This window comes from Euprymna scolopes, chromosome 5 (genome assembly GCF_053919585.1).
Source record: "Euprymna scolopes isolate OS-2025 chromosome 5, ASM5391958v1, whole genome shotgun sequence".
NCBI lineage: Eukaryota > Metazoa > Mollusca > Cephalopoda > Sepiida > Sepiolidae > Euprymna > Euprymna scolopes.
In genome coordinates, this window is record NC_136486.1 from 50,526,053 (window position 1) to 50,548,984 (window position 22,932).

At 31.2% G+C, this 22,932-nt stretch overlaps 1 protein-coding gene across 2 annotated transcripts in view; it reads left to right on the forward strand.

Moving 5' to 3' along the window:
• The window catches only part of LOC145276807 (RNA-binding protein MEX3B-like), a 46,213-nt gene that overhangs the window by 17,121 nt on the left and 6,160 nt on the right, over positions 1–22,932 (forward strand). Inside the window, exon 2 of one of the 2 annotated variants that reach the window (XM_080128125.1) lies at positions 9,183–10,606. In XM_080128125.1, the coding sequence (XP_079984251.1) occupies positions 9,183–10,606 (1,424 nt within the window). Of the gene's footprint in view, positions 1–9,182; positions 17,397–22,932 lie in introns of those variants that run through there. The other variant, XM_080128124.1, reaches the window with a different exon arrangement.

A 22,932-nucleotide genomic window follows, 5' to 3' on the forward strand; every position in this document is an offset into this window, starting at 1 on the left:
TGGTTGGAGATGGGGCAGTTCCAAAACCATAAGATCTTCTGAATGCTCTAGTATCTGTCCATAATACTAATGAACATCTGAATTTATAGAATTCAAGAAGGTTGTATACCAAATTACTTCAGTTATTTAAAACCTATTACAGACTTGACTTTTCAAGTTTAGCTATTAAAAAGGTACAAGAGATGGGAGATTATTGCTGTAGACAACATAAGTAAATTCATTTTCAGTATTTGAAAGATATACCAGTATAATTTTAAAATATGTACCTATTTTGTGAGCAAAGTTACAAAACTATGTTCAACTCCTGATAGTCTCCATTAAGACTTAGTTTATTCTGATCAAAATTATATAGAAGTAATTAAAACCTTAATCTATTATACTCCACTGAATTTGGTTTACTTGAATGTTAACCCATATTACTGCATGTAAGTTGTAATTTTACTTGCCTCATTTGAATTCTGGACAAACTGGTGTGTAGACATTCTAGTTATCAGCTATTTAAATACAGCTAATCTTAATTTTTGATTTCATTTAATATTTTGAATTTGTCCTAATCTCTGGCTCTTAAACCTACAATGATTTAAGCCTAATATGGTCTTCTATATTTATCTTAGGAGATTAATTTGAAATCAAGCTCATGATTGTGTGCTCTTAATCACAACCTATTTTGAAGTTCAGTATATCCTAATTTTCCAATTTCTTTAGCAGTTGCTTTAAAAATTGTAATTTTATTAGTGAAAAGGTTTCTTGAATATTCACTTTATTCTACAGATTAAATGGATTATAATTTAATCTCAAATCTGAAAATTTAACACCAGTCTAAAATAGTTAATTGGACTAGTACTGATGTCAAGATGAGCAATAACTAGCTTCTAAAGGTTTTTAACATGAGGTACTTGGCTTCATCTCCATTTATATAACCTGATTGAACATGAAGCAAGATATATACTTATCGTATATTAATACCTTGTCCGGTCAGTTAAGAGATTTAGTGAATGGACCTTGAATAAGATTAAATTTTAAGTAGCATATTATTGCTCAGTAATTTTAGTGTTTTTAATTGAAAATTTTATATCTAAAAGTATTCAAGCATTTTGGTACTAAGGGAAGTAAAAATATGAAGTGGACTAAAAACTTCCCAACAAATGCAGTACCAAATTGAAGGTGATCCAGTATCTGGCAATTTTCATGCATATGAAGTGATTTAAAATGAAAATGCTTTCATCAATGTACGAGGGGCATGCAATAAGTAATGCCCCTGACCCACTTCCCATAGCAGTAGAGTAACAAAACTTGGCACAGTTATTAGTCTTTCTCTACATAAAGCGCCCAGAGTTATGCATTTCTCCCATCGTTTGATGCAGCTCTGGAGACCGTTTTTGTAGAACACCCCAGGTTGATTCTCCAACCACGATGTGATTTCAGAAATCAAGCCTGCATCATCTGGGAAACGCTTTCCTTTCAAAAACAACTTCATGGCTGGGAAGAGGTGAAAGTCAGAGGGTGCAAGGTCAGGAGAGTAGGTAGGATGAGGTAGGATTTCATAAATACACGCCCGGGCTTCTGATCTGGTGACATGCGAGTTGTAGACTGGAGCGTTGTCCTGCAGGAGGAGGGTAACTTTGCTGATCTTGCCCCGCCTCTTGATTTTGATAGCTTCTCTTAATTTCCTCAAGTGAAGCATAATAGGCTCCTGTAATAGTGGTACCCTTTGCCAGGAAATCTGTCATCACTACTCCGTCCTGGTCCCAGAAGACTGAACATGACCTTCCCAGCGGAGGGCTGCACCCTTGCCTTCTTTGGCGCTGGTGAGTCCAAGTGCTTCCACTGCATTGACTGGGCTTTGGTCTCTGGATGATAGTGATGGACCCAGGTTTCATCCTGTGTAATCAGTTTTTTGAAAAACTTTGACTCTTCTTTACACATCTCCAAATTCATCCTCGAGCACGTGACACGTTCTCACTTCTGGAATGGTGTGAGCAACCTGGGAATCCATCTGGCAGATACCTTATGCATATGCAAATGGTCATGAATGATAGTTTCCACAGACCCTGTACTAATCTTGATATTTTGGGCTATTTGGCAAATAGTAATGCGCCGATCTTCCAAAATGGCAGCCTCAACTTGACGGATAGATGCCTCAATGGCAGAAGAGGGCGACCAGGTCTGGGAGCTGTTTCCACAAACTTTCGGCCATGTTTGAATTCACAATGCCAGCGTTTTACAAGGTCATATGATGGGGCATTATCACCAAAAGTTTCATTTCAAGTCTCCTGTGGTGTGCGTCCTTTCAAATACAAAAACAGGATCACTGCTCGACATTCAACAGGCTCTATTTCACACCTGACTCGGATCAAACACCTTTAAAACAGAAACTACAATTAGTTCAGAGCTGTAATTTGGCACATAACCCATAGACGTATAAATCTTTGCACATGCAAAATTTCAGCTAGATCAGACAACTGGAAGTGGGTCAGGGGCATTACTTATTGCACGCCCCTCATTGAAATGCAAACTGAATTTTAAGATTCAATATTACATGACTGGATTTCAATTAACTCTACAGGTGAATAAATTGCTTATTTTTCATTTACACTTGATGCAATTTTGAGTTGCCTATTAACTGTATACTCTAAACCAGTGGTCCTCAACCTTTTACCCTTGGACCCCCTCATAACTATTGGCCAGTATGGGAAGGTGAAGGTCAGACAATAGGAAAATAAATATCACTTTTATTGCTTTCAGGGCAATTTTATTTTTTGAAATCTAGAAAATGCATTCAAATTAGTTTGAAAAGCTGAAGTAGACATTCAAACCAAAACTACGATAATTTAATAAAAATAATTAGTTGGTTTTATTCCTGGACCACAAAAATATTGTGGGCCCTCAAATGTTCTGTACACCCCTAGGATCTGTGGATCCCGGTTTAGAACCTGTTCTAAACCTTTTTCTAAAATTTTCTTTTATGGAAAATGCTTAAAATTTTAGTTTCATCAATGGATAATAATCTTCAGTAAACACTATCACTTTGTGATTCTTTGAAAATTTAGCATTTAAATCTTCAGTTATTTCTGGCTTTAAAATTATCAAATCCTCATTCTAAGATTGAAAGTCTAAGATGCTATTTACATCCAATTTTATGAAGTGACTGACAATAGTTCTTTAATTTGGTTCAATAACTTAAATCCTGCTAAAGGCAAACTCGAATCTCAAACAAATGAAAGATGGAAATTTTTAATATAAACTTAATTTTTTGACCAAACTAAACTGCTAAATTTTACCACTTTAATGTCTCCTGTCTATAAATTCTAAATGATGTATGCATATTTTGTCTAGTCCCCTAAAGATTTCTAAATGTGAACTTGCAGATAGTTTCTCACTCATTTCACAAATGGTCATAGTTTATTGGTTTAGTATTGGTTTTAAAGTGAACTAATTATGTAAGTATATCCATATAACAATGTATATTTCAATTATAGAAATTAAGTGCAATACTTGATATTTAAGCACAACCTAAATGAAATGATTGAAAATACTTATGATCTACCTTTAAGATAAGATTTGGATTTTACTGTTAAACTTAGTTTCTCTTCAGCAGATACTTGAGGTCACTGATAGTTACCTCCACTTGTTATCACACAAGGGAAAAAACGCCTACATTTCTGTGAAGGTTACTTAGTATATTTTGCTATGTAGTACTACTCGTATATTGAGCACTGAAGCATATATACATTTAATGACTATTTGTATCTATCATTTTGATGCTCATGTTTGTAGGTAACAGTTGATTTAAGTTAACTTGGTCCACATGGTGAAGTTTATTTAATGTTATTATGCAAACAAATGTAAATAAATTTAAAATACTGTTAATGAATTTCAATATTAGTTATATACTCAAACTTTTATACACTTCAGTATTTACTATTAGTGATTCTTTTTATAAAATCTTTCAATTACTAGTTTAAATTGTTTTTTGGCTGATGTAACCTATGGACTTCAGATGCATCCATTTTGAATTGAAATCTTTAATACATAGATCCTATTAGCTAGGATTCGTACAATAAGGATTGAACCATCAAACGAGCAATACCTTTAACGAGCATTGATTCTGTGGGCAATTTTAGTATACATTTTAGGAGTAGTAAACCTCTACATGTCTTAATGTATAGTATTACTACCTATAAGTACTAGTTCCAGAATGGGTAAAATTACCCCCCTCCCTCAAAAGTGTACCATTTATATCCCTCTACCGAGAGATATCACTAAGTCTTATGTCTAGAACTCTTATTTTAATTTTGATCAAGTCATTACATGATTTTTAGATTAAAGACTTAAGTTTAAGGAGTCTTTATCCTAAATTGAGATTTAAGAAATCATAATATGGACATGATTATGGATCAAATTCAATAAATCTGATGTTTGGAATGTTTAAATAGATGGTGCTCATATGCCTCCTGAAAAAATATTCCCAAAACACTGTATTTCTAATACTTAAAATTTCACAAATTGGATACATCTTGATTTTCACAAGTAAAATCCACATATCTAGCAACTGTTCTAAAATTGTGTAGGAGTGTATCCTGTACAAATAAACATGCCTAACTTTGTAAAGATATTTCAAAAACATTTAAACTAAATTGATGTTCAGTCGGAATTTAATAAAACTTGACAGGTTGAAAGATTTTTAGAAGTTTAATTTGTATTTCTAAAATACAAAGCTTTCAGCAATAAAAAAATTTCAAACTGATTAAACATTGTAGTTTTAGTAGCAGACAAATGAAATTACAATTGTTATTTCATATATTTTTTTGCATTTTCACATCTCTTATGCAATTGGTTTAAGTAAAATTGTATCTCTTGTAATTTATGGTTAGATTAAAGAAATTACTTTTTATACATGGTTTTATCTCATGTTCAACATGTACACATTTCAAAGTGCTTAATTTTACGGCTTTCTAAGTTCCCTGTAGAAGGCTGGCATGCTGACTTATGCTACAACAGCCTCATCCTCAATCCTGCTGCATTAATAAAACCTACAGCTGGTTGAAAGTAGTTACCGTTCTTGAACTCTGATGCTCTACTTTGTTTCCTACTACAAAGCATTGAAGCTGTTTACATGGCAAAGGGATTATCTTTGTATTTTAAAGTTTAAAATATAAATGCTATGGGTTTTAACTAAAAATCTTTTTTCAAAGATTTTGTTTACCTAAATCTGATTTAATTCTACATTACAAAAGATTCAGATTTTCCATAACCAAATAGTTTCATGTACAGCTAGAACATTACCATAAACATGTCCTCTAAATTTTATTTTTAAACTGGTCTATTTGATACTTTTCTAAATATTCATAATGAATTTAAAAAATTAGTTTTATGAAAATTTTAGATAAGTTTTTTAGTTATTCTCAATTGTCTTAAGTTACCTTTCTGAAAGTTTACTTTACTCTTACTAGCAGGCTGCCTGGTCATAAGATCGCTTAAATACAGGGTGTCCACAAAGTCTGGCTACATTATGTAGCCAGACTTTGTGGACACCCTGTATATTTTAATTCATACAGATTGTATTAGACAATTCTCTATCAATTGAACCTAATAGTGAGATCAAAATTTAAAGACTTTGGTGCCATCAGCTAGAATCAAAAGTGAAACAATTCTCCACCCTCTCTGAACCACTAGGTGTATCAGAATTTTTGTAGGAATTTTTGACACCCCTAACAAGAAACTGCGGATAAAATATAAAACTCATTTCTTTTAAAAGTGGGTTGTTTATTTTCTTTATGAATTATACTTCCAAAATAAACTATTAAAGTTGTATAAAAAGTAATAGAAATATTTTTTAAACAGTAATGAAATTGAATTTTATGAGTTCAGTATTTTTCAATTTTTAAACTTTAAAAATCGATTCTTCTATTGATTCTATTTTTACGATATTTTCAGGGTCAATGTGAAATTTTATGCTCTTTCCAATAAACTGAATGTAATTTAGGTAAACGTTTTTAAATTCACGCCCCCCCCATTTTGAAATGTCTATTAAAAAATAATTTACTCACCAAAGTTGTATCAATCACAAATTGAAGATAAAGATCAATAAATATATTCAAATTTAAGTTTTTTTTTTTTTTTTTTTTTTTAGAAATTTGCCTGTAAAGTCAGAAGTTTAAAATCTTTTTAAACCATGTTTGTTCATTTTTTTAAAATGAAACCTTGGTCCTTGTTTCTTTAATGGAAAAAAAAAATTAGGGTTTGAATTATTTTTAGTAGTTATAAGCTTGGAAAAACAGGGGGTCGAATTCAATATTTTTCAGTTTCTGACACACCTGAACAAAACCCCATCTATATTATACATATATAACTAGCCTGTCATCCTTTTTAAAAGATGGAATCGTCTGACCTTGAACAAGATGCAAGTAAGATCCATTTTTATAATATAGATTTTCTATATTCTGTAGTTGGAACCCTGGCATTAAGTTCATCTCGTTAATTTTGTACTGGTGAGCATTCTCATGTCTTTAATTTTTAATGCAATTAAAATGCTACTTCTGAAATGTTACTCTTGAACGTTGTTTACATTAACTAATGCAAACTAAAATGCTGTTTTGTACAGAAATGTTAGAGTGCAATTCAAATAGTTCTCATTTGTTACATCTATACATTCTATGCAGTCTACTATTACCAGAACTTTTTGCTTAGTTTAAGTTAGATATGAGACTAACAAATAGTTATGCATGCAAGGTTTTTTAGTTTTGCAACCTTCCTCTTCCAAACTTTTAGGACTGTTAGCACTAGTAAGATTGTTTGGATCAGGTAGTTTCCAAAGTTTTTTTTTTTTTTTTTTTTTTTTTTTTTTTTTTTTGGCTATACTTAAATTTTCTTTCCAACTATAAGTTACTAATGCTTATAATTTCCTATCATTTGTAATGGACTTTTCTAATTTGCTTTAGTTTTACATTTTACTGTTAACATGGAAACTATAGTGGAGATGAAAGGATTAAACATGAAAGGGTAAATCAACTGAAACTTGGAGATGGCTAATTTAAGGGTTAATTAGGATAATTTTTAAAACTCACATCCTCAAATCAAGGAATATTCTGTGCAAATAAGATGTAAAAAAAAAACCCAAAAAAAACCTATACTCTATTTAGTATAATTTATGAAATTAAACTTCTGCATGTGCTAACATTTCTTCCTCGATTTTACTTGCATTTGATTAAGCCGTTTTGATAACTCTTGAACTGACAGTTGGAAATGGTTTAGTTTTCCTGTCACCATTCTTAATTTCAATACTTCAATAACATCAGCATTTGACTAATATGTTTCTAAGACTGAATTAGAAATCTAAAACTTTATTCTAGTATTTAGAATATCTTGCTACTTTACAAAAACTGTTTGTAAACTTGGCTGTTTAATACAACCCTGAAAGTTGCTTACTGAAATAAACTTCCTCTCAAACATTTGGTGCCATTTCACTAACATTAAAAATGACTAAAATTGTTTCTAGTATTAAAATATTCAGTTTGAAATCTATTAATAGCCAGTTTCCAGTCATTTCAAAATTATTTATTTGCAGTGACAAAACAAATATGGAAACAAGTAAAAAGGTGCAAATTAGTGCGATTAATCTTGCAAACACTATTGGAGAGATTCAAAGAATTGTCAACTAGAATGTAGTACTATTGAACATGTCACATTCAGTATCATAAGTTAAAATCTAGTCAGATGTTTTAGCTTTTTATACATAAATGCATTGTGCAATATACAAATTTGACAAGTATTTGAGGTTTTATTTTGGAATCCATTTTCGGCATTTAATAGAAGCAAAGTGCAATGCATAGTTGTTTCTGGATATTATTGGTGAATTTGAAAGGTGGGACCATGGAAGACTGGAAAATACCAGAATATTAAAACTTAGCTTCAGCACAGTGTTCCTTGAAAGCTGCGATATGTAAGCTAGAGAACTGAAGATGTGGAAGAAGCAGTTAGCAGGAAAGCTCAAAGAAAGTATTCTGATTGTCCACAGATAAGCTATTAAGCTACAAAAAGATATGGCAAGATCAAGGCAATGCAACCCTTGATGTGTCAGTGCATTGAAGAATGTGCTGAACAAGGTTTTTGCTATGTCTTATACAAGAGTTGCAAGGACCAATTCTTGCCAAAGCCTAAAAAGAACCACTATACAAAAGCCAAGAAACTCCTCATGGTGAAACATCAATTAAATTTAGAAATAACTGCTCTAATTCATTTCAAAACTCTTCACAAAGCACAGATCAGGTGGCTCAATTATCAAGGTAATTTTTAGGCATTTCTATCAATGGCTATATAGTTAAATGCTAGGTGCCACAGGCATAACCCACTTGTTTGATAACTTCCATTACTTCAATCACAGCATAAAATAAATTGGCTGATTGCAAGCCAAAGAACTGTGGATCAGTTGAAAAATGCCAACCATAGTACCAGCAACATTAAGGATGAGCTGATTGCTAGGATCACACCGCTTTACATGAAAGCAGTGTGCTCCATCTTCGGATCCAACCCAAAGACCATTGTAGAATCTCAAAGTGGTTTTGAATTGTATTCAGCAAAAATTGTAGAAGAGATGCACTTTTAATTTTTATTACAATATTGCTAATATTTCCAAAAAGTCAAATTTGTGAACACTTGAATATTTTCTACAATGTAAAAGATGTTGGTGTTCAGCTGAAAAATCTAATTGACTAAAAAAATTTTGCATTAACTGTTTAAGATTAGTATGTATGTGTGTGTACACACACACCACACTAGATGTATCTGAGCTGTTGGATCACCACTTATTTCCTTCAAAAATTCATTAACTATGACATTTACATGTTCTTGCATGACTTTTATATAAATACTTTTGCCATCAAATATATGAACATGTGAATTAGATGGCTTTAAAATTTACATTTTATATGCAGGCATTAAGTGCTTAAATTAACAGTGAGAGGGTAGTTAAGTACCTAACTGGTGATTTCAATTATAAATTATCTCAGTTATTTTTTAAACATAACTAAATTGCAGAGGTGAGGTATTTCTCATTTTGTAAGAAAAAAAAAATAGGAAAAAGCTTTGGAGGAAAAATTTTATATAATTATTTTAATGTTTAAAAATTCTAAAGCGATTTTCTCTTAAATGACTAAACTTATTTTTATCAACTTCTTTTTCAGGCTGCAAGATCAAAGCACTACGAGCAAAAACAAATACATATATTAAAACCCCAGTTAGGGGAGAGGAGCCAGTATTTGTGGTGACTGGTCGTAAGGAAGATGTTGCAGCTGCAAAACGAGAGATCCTATCAGCAGCAGATCATTTCAGTCAAATTCGGGCATCTAGAAGGAACAACAGTGCTTCTGGTGTGTCTGGAACAAGTTCCAACTTAACTCCTGGTCCCCCTAGCCCTAATACTCCTGGCCAGGTGACTATTCAAGTACGGGTTCCTTACAGAGTTGTAGGCCTTGTGGTTGGCCCTAAAGGTGCAACTATTAAAAGAATACAACAACAAACACACACTTACATAGTAACTCCTAGTCGGGACAAAGAACCTGTATTTGAAGTCACTGGACTACCTGAAAATGTAGAGAAAGCACGCCAAGAGATCGAAAGTCATATTGCAATGCGTACAGGCGGAATTATTGAATCTCATCATGCACAGGATGAAAATGACTTTCATACCAATGGTGTGGATTCAGGGTTTCATGAGTTGGGCTCTGATATTGGATCTGTCTATTCTAAAACTGCAAGTTCAACGTCGGCATTTTCTACCTATACAAGCTCAGCATTGAATGGGAACCTGCTTTCACGGCGTAATCAGGAGCCCACAATCTTTAACTTTCCACCTGTCACTTCCACTACTTCCAAACTGACCGATACATATAACCCACTGACAAATGGATTTAACGCCTTTAACAGTTTTAATATTTATGACAACGATGAAGGAATTAGCTCACCGTCTTTTGACCCTGTTCCATCTCCAGCGGGGCTCTGGCCAGAATTGAATGACACCACAGCTCCAGGCCGAGGGACATCACTCGTCTCAGTGTTCACTTCTACCGGTAACAATCCTACAAGTACGAATACCACTTCCTGTTCGTCTGTAACGAACGTTCTACCACTACGAAGGAGCAGCCTTGGTGGTAATAACACCACACCGCGTCTTTCGCCCACCCTCGAGTCTGCTTCAGCCATGGCAAATGGTTCAGGTACTGGGAGCTTGACAGCTACCACACTGGGTGGCAGTAGTAACAGCTTGGACCACCATCCGATGCTTAGACGCATACGGAGTGACCCTTTGACCGGTAGCCTTGCTGGCGTGTCAACATCTTTCGGACCTTTACCAACATGTACCAACAATTATGCTACTACCTCTACGACTGTCACCACCATCACCAGCTCCTGCCCGGATTCTCCTCCGGGTGGTGGCGGTGTTGGTAGCCGTCCCAGGCGTCACTGCCTAGTGTGCTCAGAAAGTGAGGTAGTTGCAGCTCTCGTACCATGTGGTCACAATCTATTCTGTATGGAGTGTGCCAATCTTATAGTTGAGAAGCCAGCTGTGGAACGACTCTGTCCGGTCTGTCAACAAATCCCAACTCAGGCAATTCGCATATTTTCTTAACATATTATATATATATATATATATTACAAAAAGATATATCTATCTGAAAGATACTCATTCTTCCCTTTATTCATGAGATTATAGACATCCATGCATATTAAGTGTAAAAAAGAAATATATATGAAATAAAATTAAAAAAAATATATATTAAATACATCTAGTGGAAGGAAAGAGAATATACTTAAATGGAAAGTATTATTAACTCAAAATGAGTATTATCCTATCATTTAAGTGTAATCTCATATTCATATAGTTTATAATTTAAAATGTCAGACGACAGGGCTGGGTTTATCTTGAGTAAAAAAAAAATAATAAAAATAAAAAATAAAAAAAATAAAAATAAAAAATTAACTTAATTTGCTGCGAGAGTATGATGGTTTCATTTTCTTAAATGAAAAATGAATCCCACTTCAGTTTAAAATTTTAATTTTCAAATGTTTTTCTGAATGAGATGTGCGGATGAGATTTTGTTTTTAAATTCTATTTTAACCCAGCTAAATGCATATTTTATAGTCCACATAAAAAATAGCCTTTATTTTATTCTATTAAAAGCCAAGAAGAGGCAGATGATTGTGATGAGAAAAAATATAAAAATAAAAAATCCACAAAAATATAAAATAAACAAAGCAAGTTTATGCTTTCTAACATATATTTGTATAAATAGTATCTGACGAATTTGTTGCACAACTAGAGAGTAGCATTTTCTATTTTAATAATATTTACGAGCTGTCTGTGTATATGTAGAATAAGTGAAAAATATAAAAAAAAAATAATAAAAATAAAACAAAAAAACAAACGTAAACATTGTCAAAAAAATTTTAAAAAATCTACCAAAATTGAAGAAAAAGCTGCAAAAAAAATTACAAATACTAAGATATTTTTATTTTGAAGGCCATTCAAAGTATCGGGGCAAGATACTAAAATATATTTCCGGAGTCAGAAATTGTAAAAGGGTTTTATTTTTGTCTTTAAATAAAAATGTTCTAAGTTTAACACTGGCTGTTCTTATGCAATAATTTTTGATCTTCGGCACGATATCCAAAGGTCGTCTTTTATGAAAGGATCCCGTGTGCATGGTGTATAATTTCCTATTCATTTTTCTCTATTGCCCCGCCCTTTCATCTTGTGAAAGAAATTTCCCCATCTCTATTCACTTCTCCTCACCCATCCACCTTATTCCTTCATCTCCATTCTTCAAGGCATTTGCAGCAACAAATCTCTCGTCCATGCCTTGTCACTGTCTGACCCGCATCTTAACTTATTTTTCTCCATCTTTTAAACCAATACACATCTATGCTCTACCTGCATGTTCACTTTCCAGTCACTTCATTTTTTTTCTCAAATGTTCTAGTTTTTGTTTTGTTTTTTTTTCCTCAAATCAGATTGCCTTGCTTCTCCTGCTCTTATATTTTCTCTAAATTTAATTTCAAACTGAGGCAATTAGTTAAAGCCTGGTTGGAAAAAGTGAAAACTTCTCATTAAATTTTATTTTTTAATCTAGAGATTTAAATAAAATTAACATGCATATTGTTGGCTTTTTATATATTAAAGTATATTTTGGCACTTGTCAATGGTTGGGTGTTCCCCACCTTTTTAAAGTTCATTTCAAGGTGTGATCTTCACCTGTCTATAGATCATATGAGTTCCTAACTACACTGCTGTGTGAATTATCACTAAATGCTGATTTTTTTTTTTAATTTTTTTTTTTTTTACTAGCAGTTTGATAGGTAACTAACAACTATCAACAACTGGGATTTCTTCCACTTGGAATAAATCACATTCAACAAAGACACTTTTCTCAGATTAATCTGTAATGCAACGACTTTCTATTTTCCTTGCCAATAAAAATTTTTATTAAATAGACCTTATTAATGTTCTATGCAATACAGACCAGTTTTTTTTATTCTGAAGCTAAAACTTAAAGTAGACCTATTTACTTCAGATTGGCTTTTTATTTAATCTAAACTGGTATCTCCTTTAAATCATTCACCAATACTTGTGCACCATTCTCCTTTTGCTCGAACCAAATGCAATGGTCAGTTTGATCGAACTTGCCTTTCCTATTCTCACTTCCAGCGGTACTGGATTTAACATTACCACCTAATGACTGACATCATTAAGGGCCTTAAGTTTTAAACTCGATTACATTAGCATTATTAGGTTTCAATTAAATGTACATCTTAAATCCATATAAAAAATTCTCGCAAATTGGAGGCTGAATCTTTAGAATTTACACTGTTATAAAAACATGCCTCTAAATAAGGCAGTGTATTAATTTTACAGGTATAAATTTTATAATATATAATTTCTTACATTTTGACAATAAATTAGTACAAGTTCTCAGTTTTCAACTTGTTTAAGCTGATGATTAGCATAGTAAATATTTTTATTTTAAATTTTGATAGACTTTATCAAAGTTAAAATTATTGAAATGATCCTATTGGTATATCCATATAATAGATGATACTGTTTTAGTAATTCTTTTTTTTTTATTATTTCTGTACATATTTGAAATATCTTCAAAATCCAATAAACTACCATTAAACTTTGAATTAATGTAAATATTTAAATGCTTAAAATGTTTAACAATGCTGGCAGCTGAAAATCTTATCAGGAATATTTAAAGCTGATAAAATATATCCAAAGAAAAACAAATAGAAGCTGCAAAAGCTATATCAGGGAAATATTAATAAGCATTGTATTTTGAGTTTTACTTTTTCTTTTTTGGTTTATGCTCAAAATATTAAGATAAAAATGTAAATTACAACCACTCAATTTTATAGAGAAAATATATAACCCCTACTTAAAAGAAAAATATTTTTATACTTTAGTTGTCTATGCTGCTTGTCACTTGTATGATAATCCTGCATATTTCTGTAGTGCAACTTCACCTAATTCTATATTTTATAGGCCTTGCTAAACCTGTTAACTTGTATGATCAGAATAATGTACTTACATGCTCATGTGGTCTTGCATATTTAAATACAACTGCATATACTTTTAAACAAATATTGATCTGTCAGTGGCTTAAGCCATGAAGTCTTTCAGTTTTGTTCTAGTTATAAAGATTTTAAATAAGCTATATTTTGGTTGATTAAACTTTCACATTTGTTGGAAGTATACAATTTGTAAATTGCTCTTAATGTTTATCTATGAAGGTGTCTTTAGTTATACACCAGGTATGTGAAGTATGACTTACAATTATTTTGGTAATAGCCCTGGGCATCTTGTCTTTAGAATGTCTTTTGGTACTGTGCTGATCAACTCTACTTTGCCTTGCTTTGACGAATGATCTCTGTATTGAGAATGCTTTATCACTTGAACTTCCTCTATTGCCTTCTCATATCCACCCAAACTGTCCCCCTTACTTGTATGTCGTCAGTATGCTTTTGTATTCTGACCTTCACTCCAACTGAACACACACACTCACACATAAACAAACCTCTGACCACTGCCCTTCTACACTGTTCACTTTTCTTCTAATCCATGCATACCAGCTTCCCAGGAACTTAGTCTGTTGCTGCATTTACCTCATCTTTTTTCTATTTTTTGACTAAGGTCAGCTATCAAACCCATGAAGGCAGGAACACTCGTCTGACAAGTGATCAGACATCTTATTTTCTTTCCTTTCTTTCCTTTTCCTTTGATTTTTATTTTTTAAATCTCAATGTGTGCTAGGAATTTGCTTTTTTTCTTTCTTTGAAGAAAAAAAACATTTTATGAAAGACTTGAAAACTTAAATTAGATATTTCCCTTCTCCAAGATCTAAAAATCTCAAATCTTGTTTGACTGTGACCCCTAGAAAAAACGTATTGGTAGAGCTTATGTTTGCTTGTATCTATGTTTGTTTCTATTTTCAATTTGTATATACATACATACATAAGCTCTTTCCTTGCTAATAGCTATGCAAAACTGATGGCCGTTACAAATGGCAGAGTTCATATGACAGAAAAATATATTCTGTACCGGCTTCAATAAATACCAGTTCATTGGCTAAGTGAGTCTAATACCCACCTAACATCTGGCCCAACCCAAATATTAAATACTCACCTCTTTTGACATCAGCTTGCCTGATTAATTGGAACTTTTGTATGCTTTAGTGTTGATCAAGCACTCCTTTCAATTCTAGAAATGACTTGTTTCTGATTTGTAGTTGGATTTGGTTGATGGGCATTTAAATATAAGGCTATAAATTTGATAAAAATGGATTCCAAATTGGCACTTTTAATTTCTCACTTTTATTCCTTAAAATGGCAGGCCTCTGAGTATTTTTCACCACATATTTCCCTTACATCTCAGTTCCAAGTAACTGACACTTTACTGTGAGGTTACATGATAAATTTTAAGATTTAAAATTTTTCCAAAATCTAAATTAAGCTTCTAACTGCCCATTATTTTTTACTTCATTTGTCAGACATGGTTCCACTACATTTGGCCAGGTGTTTTTTCATAACTGTGATATAAATGCACACGCGTTTTTAAGTGGCCACTCCCCTCCCCTGATTCCCTCTAATTTGAATTTTATATACTTTTTTCTTTAATGAATTGGCATGTACATAACAAGGGCTGGTGTTATAGCTCATCTAATTATATATAACATTTTTTTAATCTTGCCTAATAGCTTGTGTTGGGATAAAAAACTAGTTGCCCATCTTGGCCTTCAGCTAGTCTTTCACACCATATCCCTCAGTATAGTTAGTACAAATGTACTTGCAAAATCTACAATATTGAAGGAGGTACATATTAACTGTATTGACCAAATGACCAATACTGGGTTTTCCTCCCCACCCCCACTTGCCAATCCATGTCAAATTTCTAAGAATATTCTAATCCTTTGCCTATCTGGAGATTTTTACAAGAAATACGAACATGGCACCTGTTAAACACTAACATTTAAAAACTAAGTATGGTCCTTGATAAAGTACTACAAAGCTATTCAATGGGTAATAACTCTGAAAACATTAAAACAAATGGAATTTCAGGGAGTTTTAGTTTCTAATAACTGTTAACTTGCATTTATAACTTCTGTTGGATATTTTATTTTAAAATTAAATATAGTCGTTTAAATCTGAAAGTTTAAAAAAAAAAAAAAAGTAGAGTCTAAGATTAACAGTAGGCACTTAGAAATTAACAACTTTTGAACAAAGTATAAGGTGCCACAGTTTTTGTCAGCATTTTAGTGATAGTTTTATATTGTAAATATTTGACATTTACTTGCAATTATCCCAGGTTTGGCTCAATCCCAGCACTCCCAACTATCACACTGAGATGAATCTGCCTAATTGCATATTGTCCACAGCTCTTTATGAGTATTAACTTGGTCACTCTGAATTTGAACTGCAAAAACTTATTTTTGCTGGTACAAAATATATCCAGACATTTTAATTTTTTGTATCTTTTGGGGAGGGGGGGTAATTATAAATTGATCATTGAGAAAATGTCGATATACCTATCCCAACCCTTGCTCCCGTTTCATATTTTTTTATTTAAATATCCATAATGTTCAGATACTCTTGTGTCTGGAATTGAAAAAAAATCAAATTCTTTTTATTCTAAATTTCCCTCCTTGTAATGTCGTTAAATTTTATTAAAGTTAATTTTATCTTTTATTTTATTTAAATTGTTTTTAATGTTTTATGAAAAATTTAAGATTTAATTCTCTTTATGGATTAATTTAATTAAAAACATGAATTATGAAATGAAAAGCTGGCTCTTCCCAAATATAGGCATTGCACTGCTGTTGCCATTTAAGTATTAAAAAATGCAATTACAAAAGCACTCCATGTTTTAAGTGGAAGATAAGCCACATGCATCAATGTGTGTATGAGTGAGTGAATGAATGTTAAATATATAATGTTGATATTATATACATATATATTGGTATATATTAGCACACAAATTGTCTGCTTATTCTTTCACATTGAGATCCTCACTGAGGCTTGAGTTTTTTCTACAATTGGGATTGTAGTCTGAGCGTCTGCTGAAATATTGAAAGGTTTAATTCATAGTGTATAAATATATATTGTGTGTAAATATATATTAATTATACAAATTCAATAATGCATATATAAATATATATTAAAACAAATTATATACATATATCTATCAAGTTTCTTTTTACAAAATATATATTATACCAAACAAATGTTGGTCATTAAAAAAAATATAAAAATCTATAAACAATATTCCTGTATTGAAATGTAGGATTCTGCCCATGTCTTCTATACTTTCATATATCAATTCTCAGCTGTTTTTATTTTTATTTTTTCTTAACAAAAAGGTTCAAAGAAAACTTCATTAAAGAGTATTAAAAAACAAAATGGTTCCACTAATTTCATTCCAGTCTAAAAAATGTGGAGCTCTGATGAAATGGCTACACATCTTTAAATTGTTTCTTCTCCCCAACCCATATCCCACTCTTTAGGACCCTAAATTTATTTACCTTTTACTGAAAGGTAAGAATTTGAAATCCTAATTCTCCACTGCCCCTTCTTTAATCAAACCCATTCCTTTCCTTCAAAATTATAAAAGTGAATAAAGACAAACTTTTTTGGCTGTTCTTGTTCTGTGCCTGGAGTGTTTTTAAAAAGGGCTGTCTGCATCCCTTGTCTGTCCATCTCAAACTCCCAGATATACTCCCACCCCTACAAGGAGAGAAAACCAGCCTGCCACGTCCTTTTGTAACAATTAAGCAGAGGCATCACTGTTGGCAAAAACTTTTCAAAATTATATTTGTGTAGTCTTAATAAATAAATATTATTTTCATTCATTTTTATTCCTTTAGTTTTTTTTTTACACATTTATTTTTTACTTGCCACTGCTGCTGGCATTTTGTATTTTTTTTTGTTTTTGTTTTCTCCATTTGTACTCTGAAAATTTAAAAAAAAAAAAAAAAAAAAAACCTCCCTTTTGTACATTTTTAAATTCTATCACCCCACCCCCAAATTAATTTTACCCACTAATATATTAACTGAGTTGTTTTCAGAAATCGAGTTTGTAATGACCTTAATAGCAAATTACATTTTATTTTGGTAAATCTGCTTAAGCAAGGTTTCATCTCCATATTCCTATAAACTGAACAAATTTGAATGCATGTAATGTTTTGTCCTGTCTTTCTACATACACACTTCACACTAGGTTAAGAGAACAGCAACTTAATATTGTATTCACATGAAATTATATATTGCACAGAATCATAAATGCACCAGTAAATTTAACAAGACATTGACAAAGAATCACTTTAGAGATTTAATGTTTTTTTTTTGTTTTGTTTTTTTTAATAGGAAAACTTTTCTAGGTTAAACTAAATATATAAATTGCTGATAGAAACTTTGGTGGATCGTCTGCAAAAAAACTTGTTGGTTGCCACAACCTTGCCCAGCTCCTTGGTATTCATTTTGTTTATGTATGGAGTTAATAAGTGTACAAAAGGAGTACATTGGTGTACTCATAAAATCTAATTTATATCCCATGTTGGTAATAAAAATGGAATATCCATTTGATCCAGATTTCTATATGGATTAACTTGGATGTTACTGACCAACCATCAATGCTCTTAACTTAATGCTGATAAGGTTAAAAACTACAGGCTGCCGTCCTCCTGATGAATGAAAGTATCTAGATGAAGAATACTATTGAATGTATACCACCCACCTTCCCCTACCCTCTCCATCCTTTGTCTGAAAAATTTGTTTCCTTGAAGGAAACGCATTTTAGAAAATGTGTAACCACTGAACTATTGGCCTACACAAGAGTGCAGAATACTTTGCACTGCGATCCTCATTAGTGATAAAAGCATCATAAAATGTTCATAATCTTAGTCATTCCAGTGTATATTTTAAATAAAATTATTCTTACATTCTTTCACATTCGAATATCCCTACTTCCTTCAGCCACTCAAAACATCACCCCCCCCTTTTTTTTTTTTTCTTAAAAAAATTTATCACTGCTACTATAATACTGCAACACTATATTTTTCCCTCATGATTTAAATTGTAGTGCACAATATGAATTTTATTTTTAATAAATAGATGGATACATTTGCAGATCTAAACTATATTGTAAAGTCATTAACTTCATGAAAGGACTCTTGTAAATTGTAAGATTCAGATAAATCATTCTGAACAGAAAATGTCATCAACAAAAGTGGCAATCTTAACTTGCACGTTAGAAATTCAAACATGGCTGGATGAAACATGGTAATTTAAAAAAACAAATGGAAAGTTAGATTACTCAGGGAAGACCTGAAATTTTACATTATTGAATACTGGATAAAAACGTTGTCTAATTCTAATAGAATTAGTTTTCTAGATTAAGATGGAAAAGGTTATTCCCACAGAGTGAACTAAATGTTCTACTGGGAAGAAAACAAAAAGCAATTCTATTAAGGAACTGAATTTTTTCCATATTCCAACTATTCTAGGGCATATTATTTTTCTTTACTTGACCCTTAAGATTTAAAAAAAAAAAAAAAAAAAAAAAAAATGAAAATGAAAAACCCTGCTTTTGTTATTCTGCACTGGTTATCTGTGTGACTGTTAAATTGCTAACGTTTCATTAGCCAACATCAGAAAGAAATGAAATTAACCAAACAGATGCATTTTAATATTCAAAGTTTTTAAAAATTACCATATAAAACTTTTATCAACATGTAATTATTCTTGAATAAAATTCACGTTTATATATGCAAAAAATTATATGAAAACCGAACAAAAATGAAGACAAGATTCTGTTCAACACTCGTCCAACGTGCTCAGGATTATTGTATGTGAACATGTACCCAGTGTTTGGGGGGGTCATGCCCTTTGGCTGTGGTTTGCTGAGGTGGATAACATCCAGAGTTTGGGAGCTGTTTAAAAAAAAAAAACAAAAAAAAAATGGAAATAATTTAAAGTTATTCAAATCCCATGAGCGCTTCCACCCAAATAAAACCTGAAAATCCTTTGCATTAAGTGTGTTCCTGTGTTATTTCTTTCTTTTTTTTTCTTTTTACTATCTACAGCACTTGCATTATTATAAGCCTGTACAACTGGGCGTGGCAGTTGAAGGTGTAATGAGTTTAGGGGATGCAGCGCCTATTTAACACTTGTATTTACACTGACATCACTTAAATGTTACTTAACACTAATAAGCTTTTAAATGGAATAGTAATGTTAAGTTTCAGTGTGATTGGTTTGTATTTTCTTACCTGGAAAACCTTAAACTAAAACATGAACTTTGCTTTTTTTTTTTTTTTTTTTTCTTTTTTAAATAGAAAACCTTTTGAACATTTCAAGAAATGATAGCTGTTTTGTAATAATTGATGAATATTAAGTTTTCTGATCTTGATTACACTGATCAATTTTTATTATGCAAGTCTAGGTGTATCACTTTCAGTGAGCACCATATCAAGGGTACTTATCAAATACATATTTTTTTTTAACAAATATTTAAAGGAAAACTTTAAAATTTTGAACTAGCCATAGTTCAATAATCTGAATTTTTTTTTAAATAGTAAACTTTATAAATTCACTGTATCTATCCAATATTGTCTAGAATATTTTTTTTTACCTAAATAGATTCTATGTACACCCATTTATTTTGTAAAAATATTTCTATTTTAAATTCTCGTTACAATCTTTTAGCCAGTCGAAATTTAAGATTCTGGAGCATTTATTCAATAAATTTTCAACTGAATAAAAATTTTACAATGGTTTATCGATACTCGTTTCAGAAATTGAGATTAGTAATTTAAAAACAACTCAAACTTTCATAACCCATTTATTAATCACATTAAAATATTCTCATTAGAATCATTTCCACCTGATTTAACTTTTTATTCTTTTAATGACTTGATAACATCATAGCAAACAATTTCTAAAAAGCAAAGTATCCATTATATGCAGATTTCATTAAGGAAATGTTCCTATCCATCTGATTGAAAGATTAGTTAGGTTGCTAAAGTTGGAAATACTGATCAAATGTATGTAGAATGAATATTTACTACTTTAAGAAAAGATTAAGGGGATAAAGATAAGGTGGAATTTTTTTTTTCCTTCTAACTTGTTTTCTATATAACTAAAAAAGTGTACTTTTAAAACTGCAAACAAAGATCATTGTTCTGGCTAACACTTAAGTCAGGAATGAAATGAGCATTGCAGTAAACTCTTTTTACTGTAGTTTTGAGTTTGTTAGAAATGTCAATTTTAAATGTTTTTATTCAAAACTTGTACATGTTTCAATCACTTAACAAATATGAAATTGGAAGTGATTGAAAAATTAAAATACAATATTCCTGGATATTCAACTAAGATTAATCAGTAAAATAGTGGATTGTAGATTTGTATTTTTTTTTTAATTTTCTTGTAGGCTGATTTTTAGATCTAAATGCATAAGTAGATGCTTTATATGCAGGTTGTATGACATTTGTTTCTAATATTACATTTCAGAACCATTTGAGCAATTTAATAGTGATACAGTGCAATGGATAGCTGTTTGTACTATTGATGTTTGAGTTGGAAACTGAGTGGAAAGTATTGTCATCAGGATTTTTTTTTTTTTTGCTAGATTAAAAACTGCAGGTCAGTGCTATGAGATATGGAATCTGGTTAGCAAACAGGTATTCTGATTGTCTGCATAATGAAATTCACGAAGAAAAAAAAAATGAATAGGCTGCAAAAAGATCAGGGTAAGGTGAACTTGGTAAGATTGTCATGAGGGGTAACTAACAAAACACTGAGTATCTCTGCTACTCATACAAAAGATGCAAGAACCAACTAATCACTGAAAAAATTCAAGAGAATTTAAAGTCAAATCACGAGTGTAGCTGGGGATGCTTTGGTACTTTTCAAAACCAGTTACACCACATGTACTCCTCACTTGTTCGATGGAGAGGATGTTTGCAAAACAGCAGTCCTCAGATCTATGTCCCACTTCTGGGCAAAACAATTCAACTTCACAAATCTCAATATCTGGCCCCTCAATTCACCTGATAACCTCATGGACTATTGTCAAATTTGTCTCAAACATCCTGTACATATATTTATTAAAAATATTAGTTTTAAGCAGTTGAATTGAATAAATAGATTTTCTTATTTTTATATCATTTATATATAATACAATATAAAGTTTAGGATGAATAAACACGGGGCTCAATTATGTTTGTAAGAGCTCAATATATTTGTGGGTAATATTATACAGTGAAAATATATTAGACATTGATTAATATTCCTATTCAAAAACTCATACCCTCTGTGCATTCCAACTGATTTTTTATATAAAAGATTTCTCACTTCTAAAACTATCGCTATGGTGCATAGTATATTTATAAATCTCTTAATCTTATTTTGCTGGCTAACAGTGAATAATAGTAGCAGGAGGATGCAAATAATTAAGAGACGGTGAAGAGAGAAGATAATTATTATCAAGAAATAAATATAATTACTTAAAAGACGAATGATGTGAAAACGGGTGAATTTTAGATTTTAGCAACTATATAAGAAAGATGTAAAAATAATGACACATTCATATGTATTGTGAGAAGGCACATTTATTTTATTTTTGATATTGAATCGGGCGATTTTTTTTCAACATGGTTAATCCAGTGATTCTCAAGTTTAAGATTTTTTGTTGATTGTTGACTAATTATGGTCTGCATTTATTCACATGATTTTATGTGTACGTAAATATATGCAAATAACATCCTATATATATATATATATATATATATATATATATACAGACACACAGAGTTCTATCAACAAATACTGAGTATGCTCAGGGTAATATAGCTAATGATCATCAATACTCACATATTGAGGATACACAGCTCTTATAACAATAATAATAATTCATATTTGTCTTTTCTTTGTTAAATCTTTTTAGTGTTTAATGTCTTTCATTCTATCTATATATTACTGTCTATCACCACTGCTTTCTTTATTCTGTTCCTATTTTATCTTCATCTACACATTCATATATATTTTTCAATTTTCTCATTCACTACCATTTCTTATCTGCATATGTATGCATATATATATATATATATATATATATATATGCAGATATGTGTTTATATATATATATATATATATGCAGATATGTGTTTATATATATATATATATATGCAGATATGTTTATATATATATATATATATATATATATATGCAGATATGTGTTTATATATATATATATATATATATATATATATATATATGCAGATATGTGTTTATATATATATATGCAGATATGTGTTTATATATATATATATATATATATATATATATATATGCAGATATGTGTTTATATATATATATATATGCAGATAT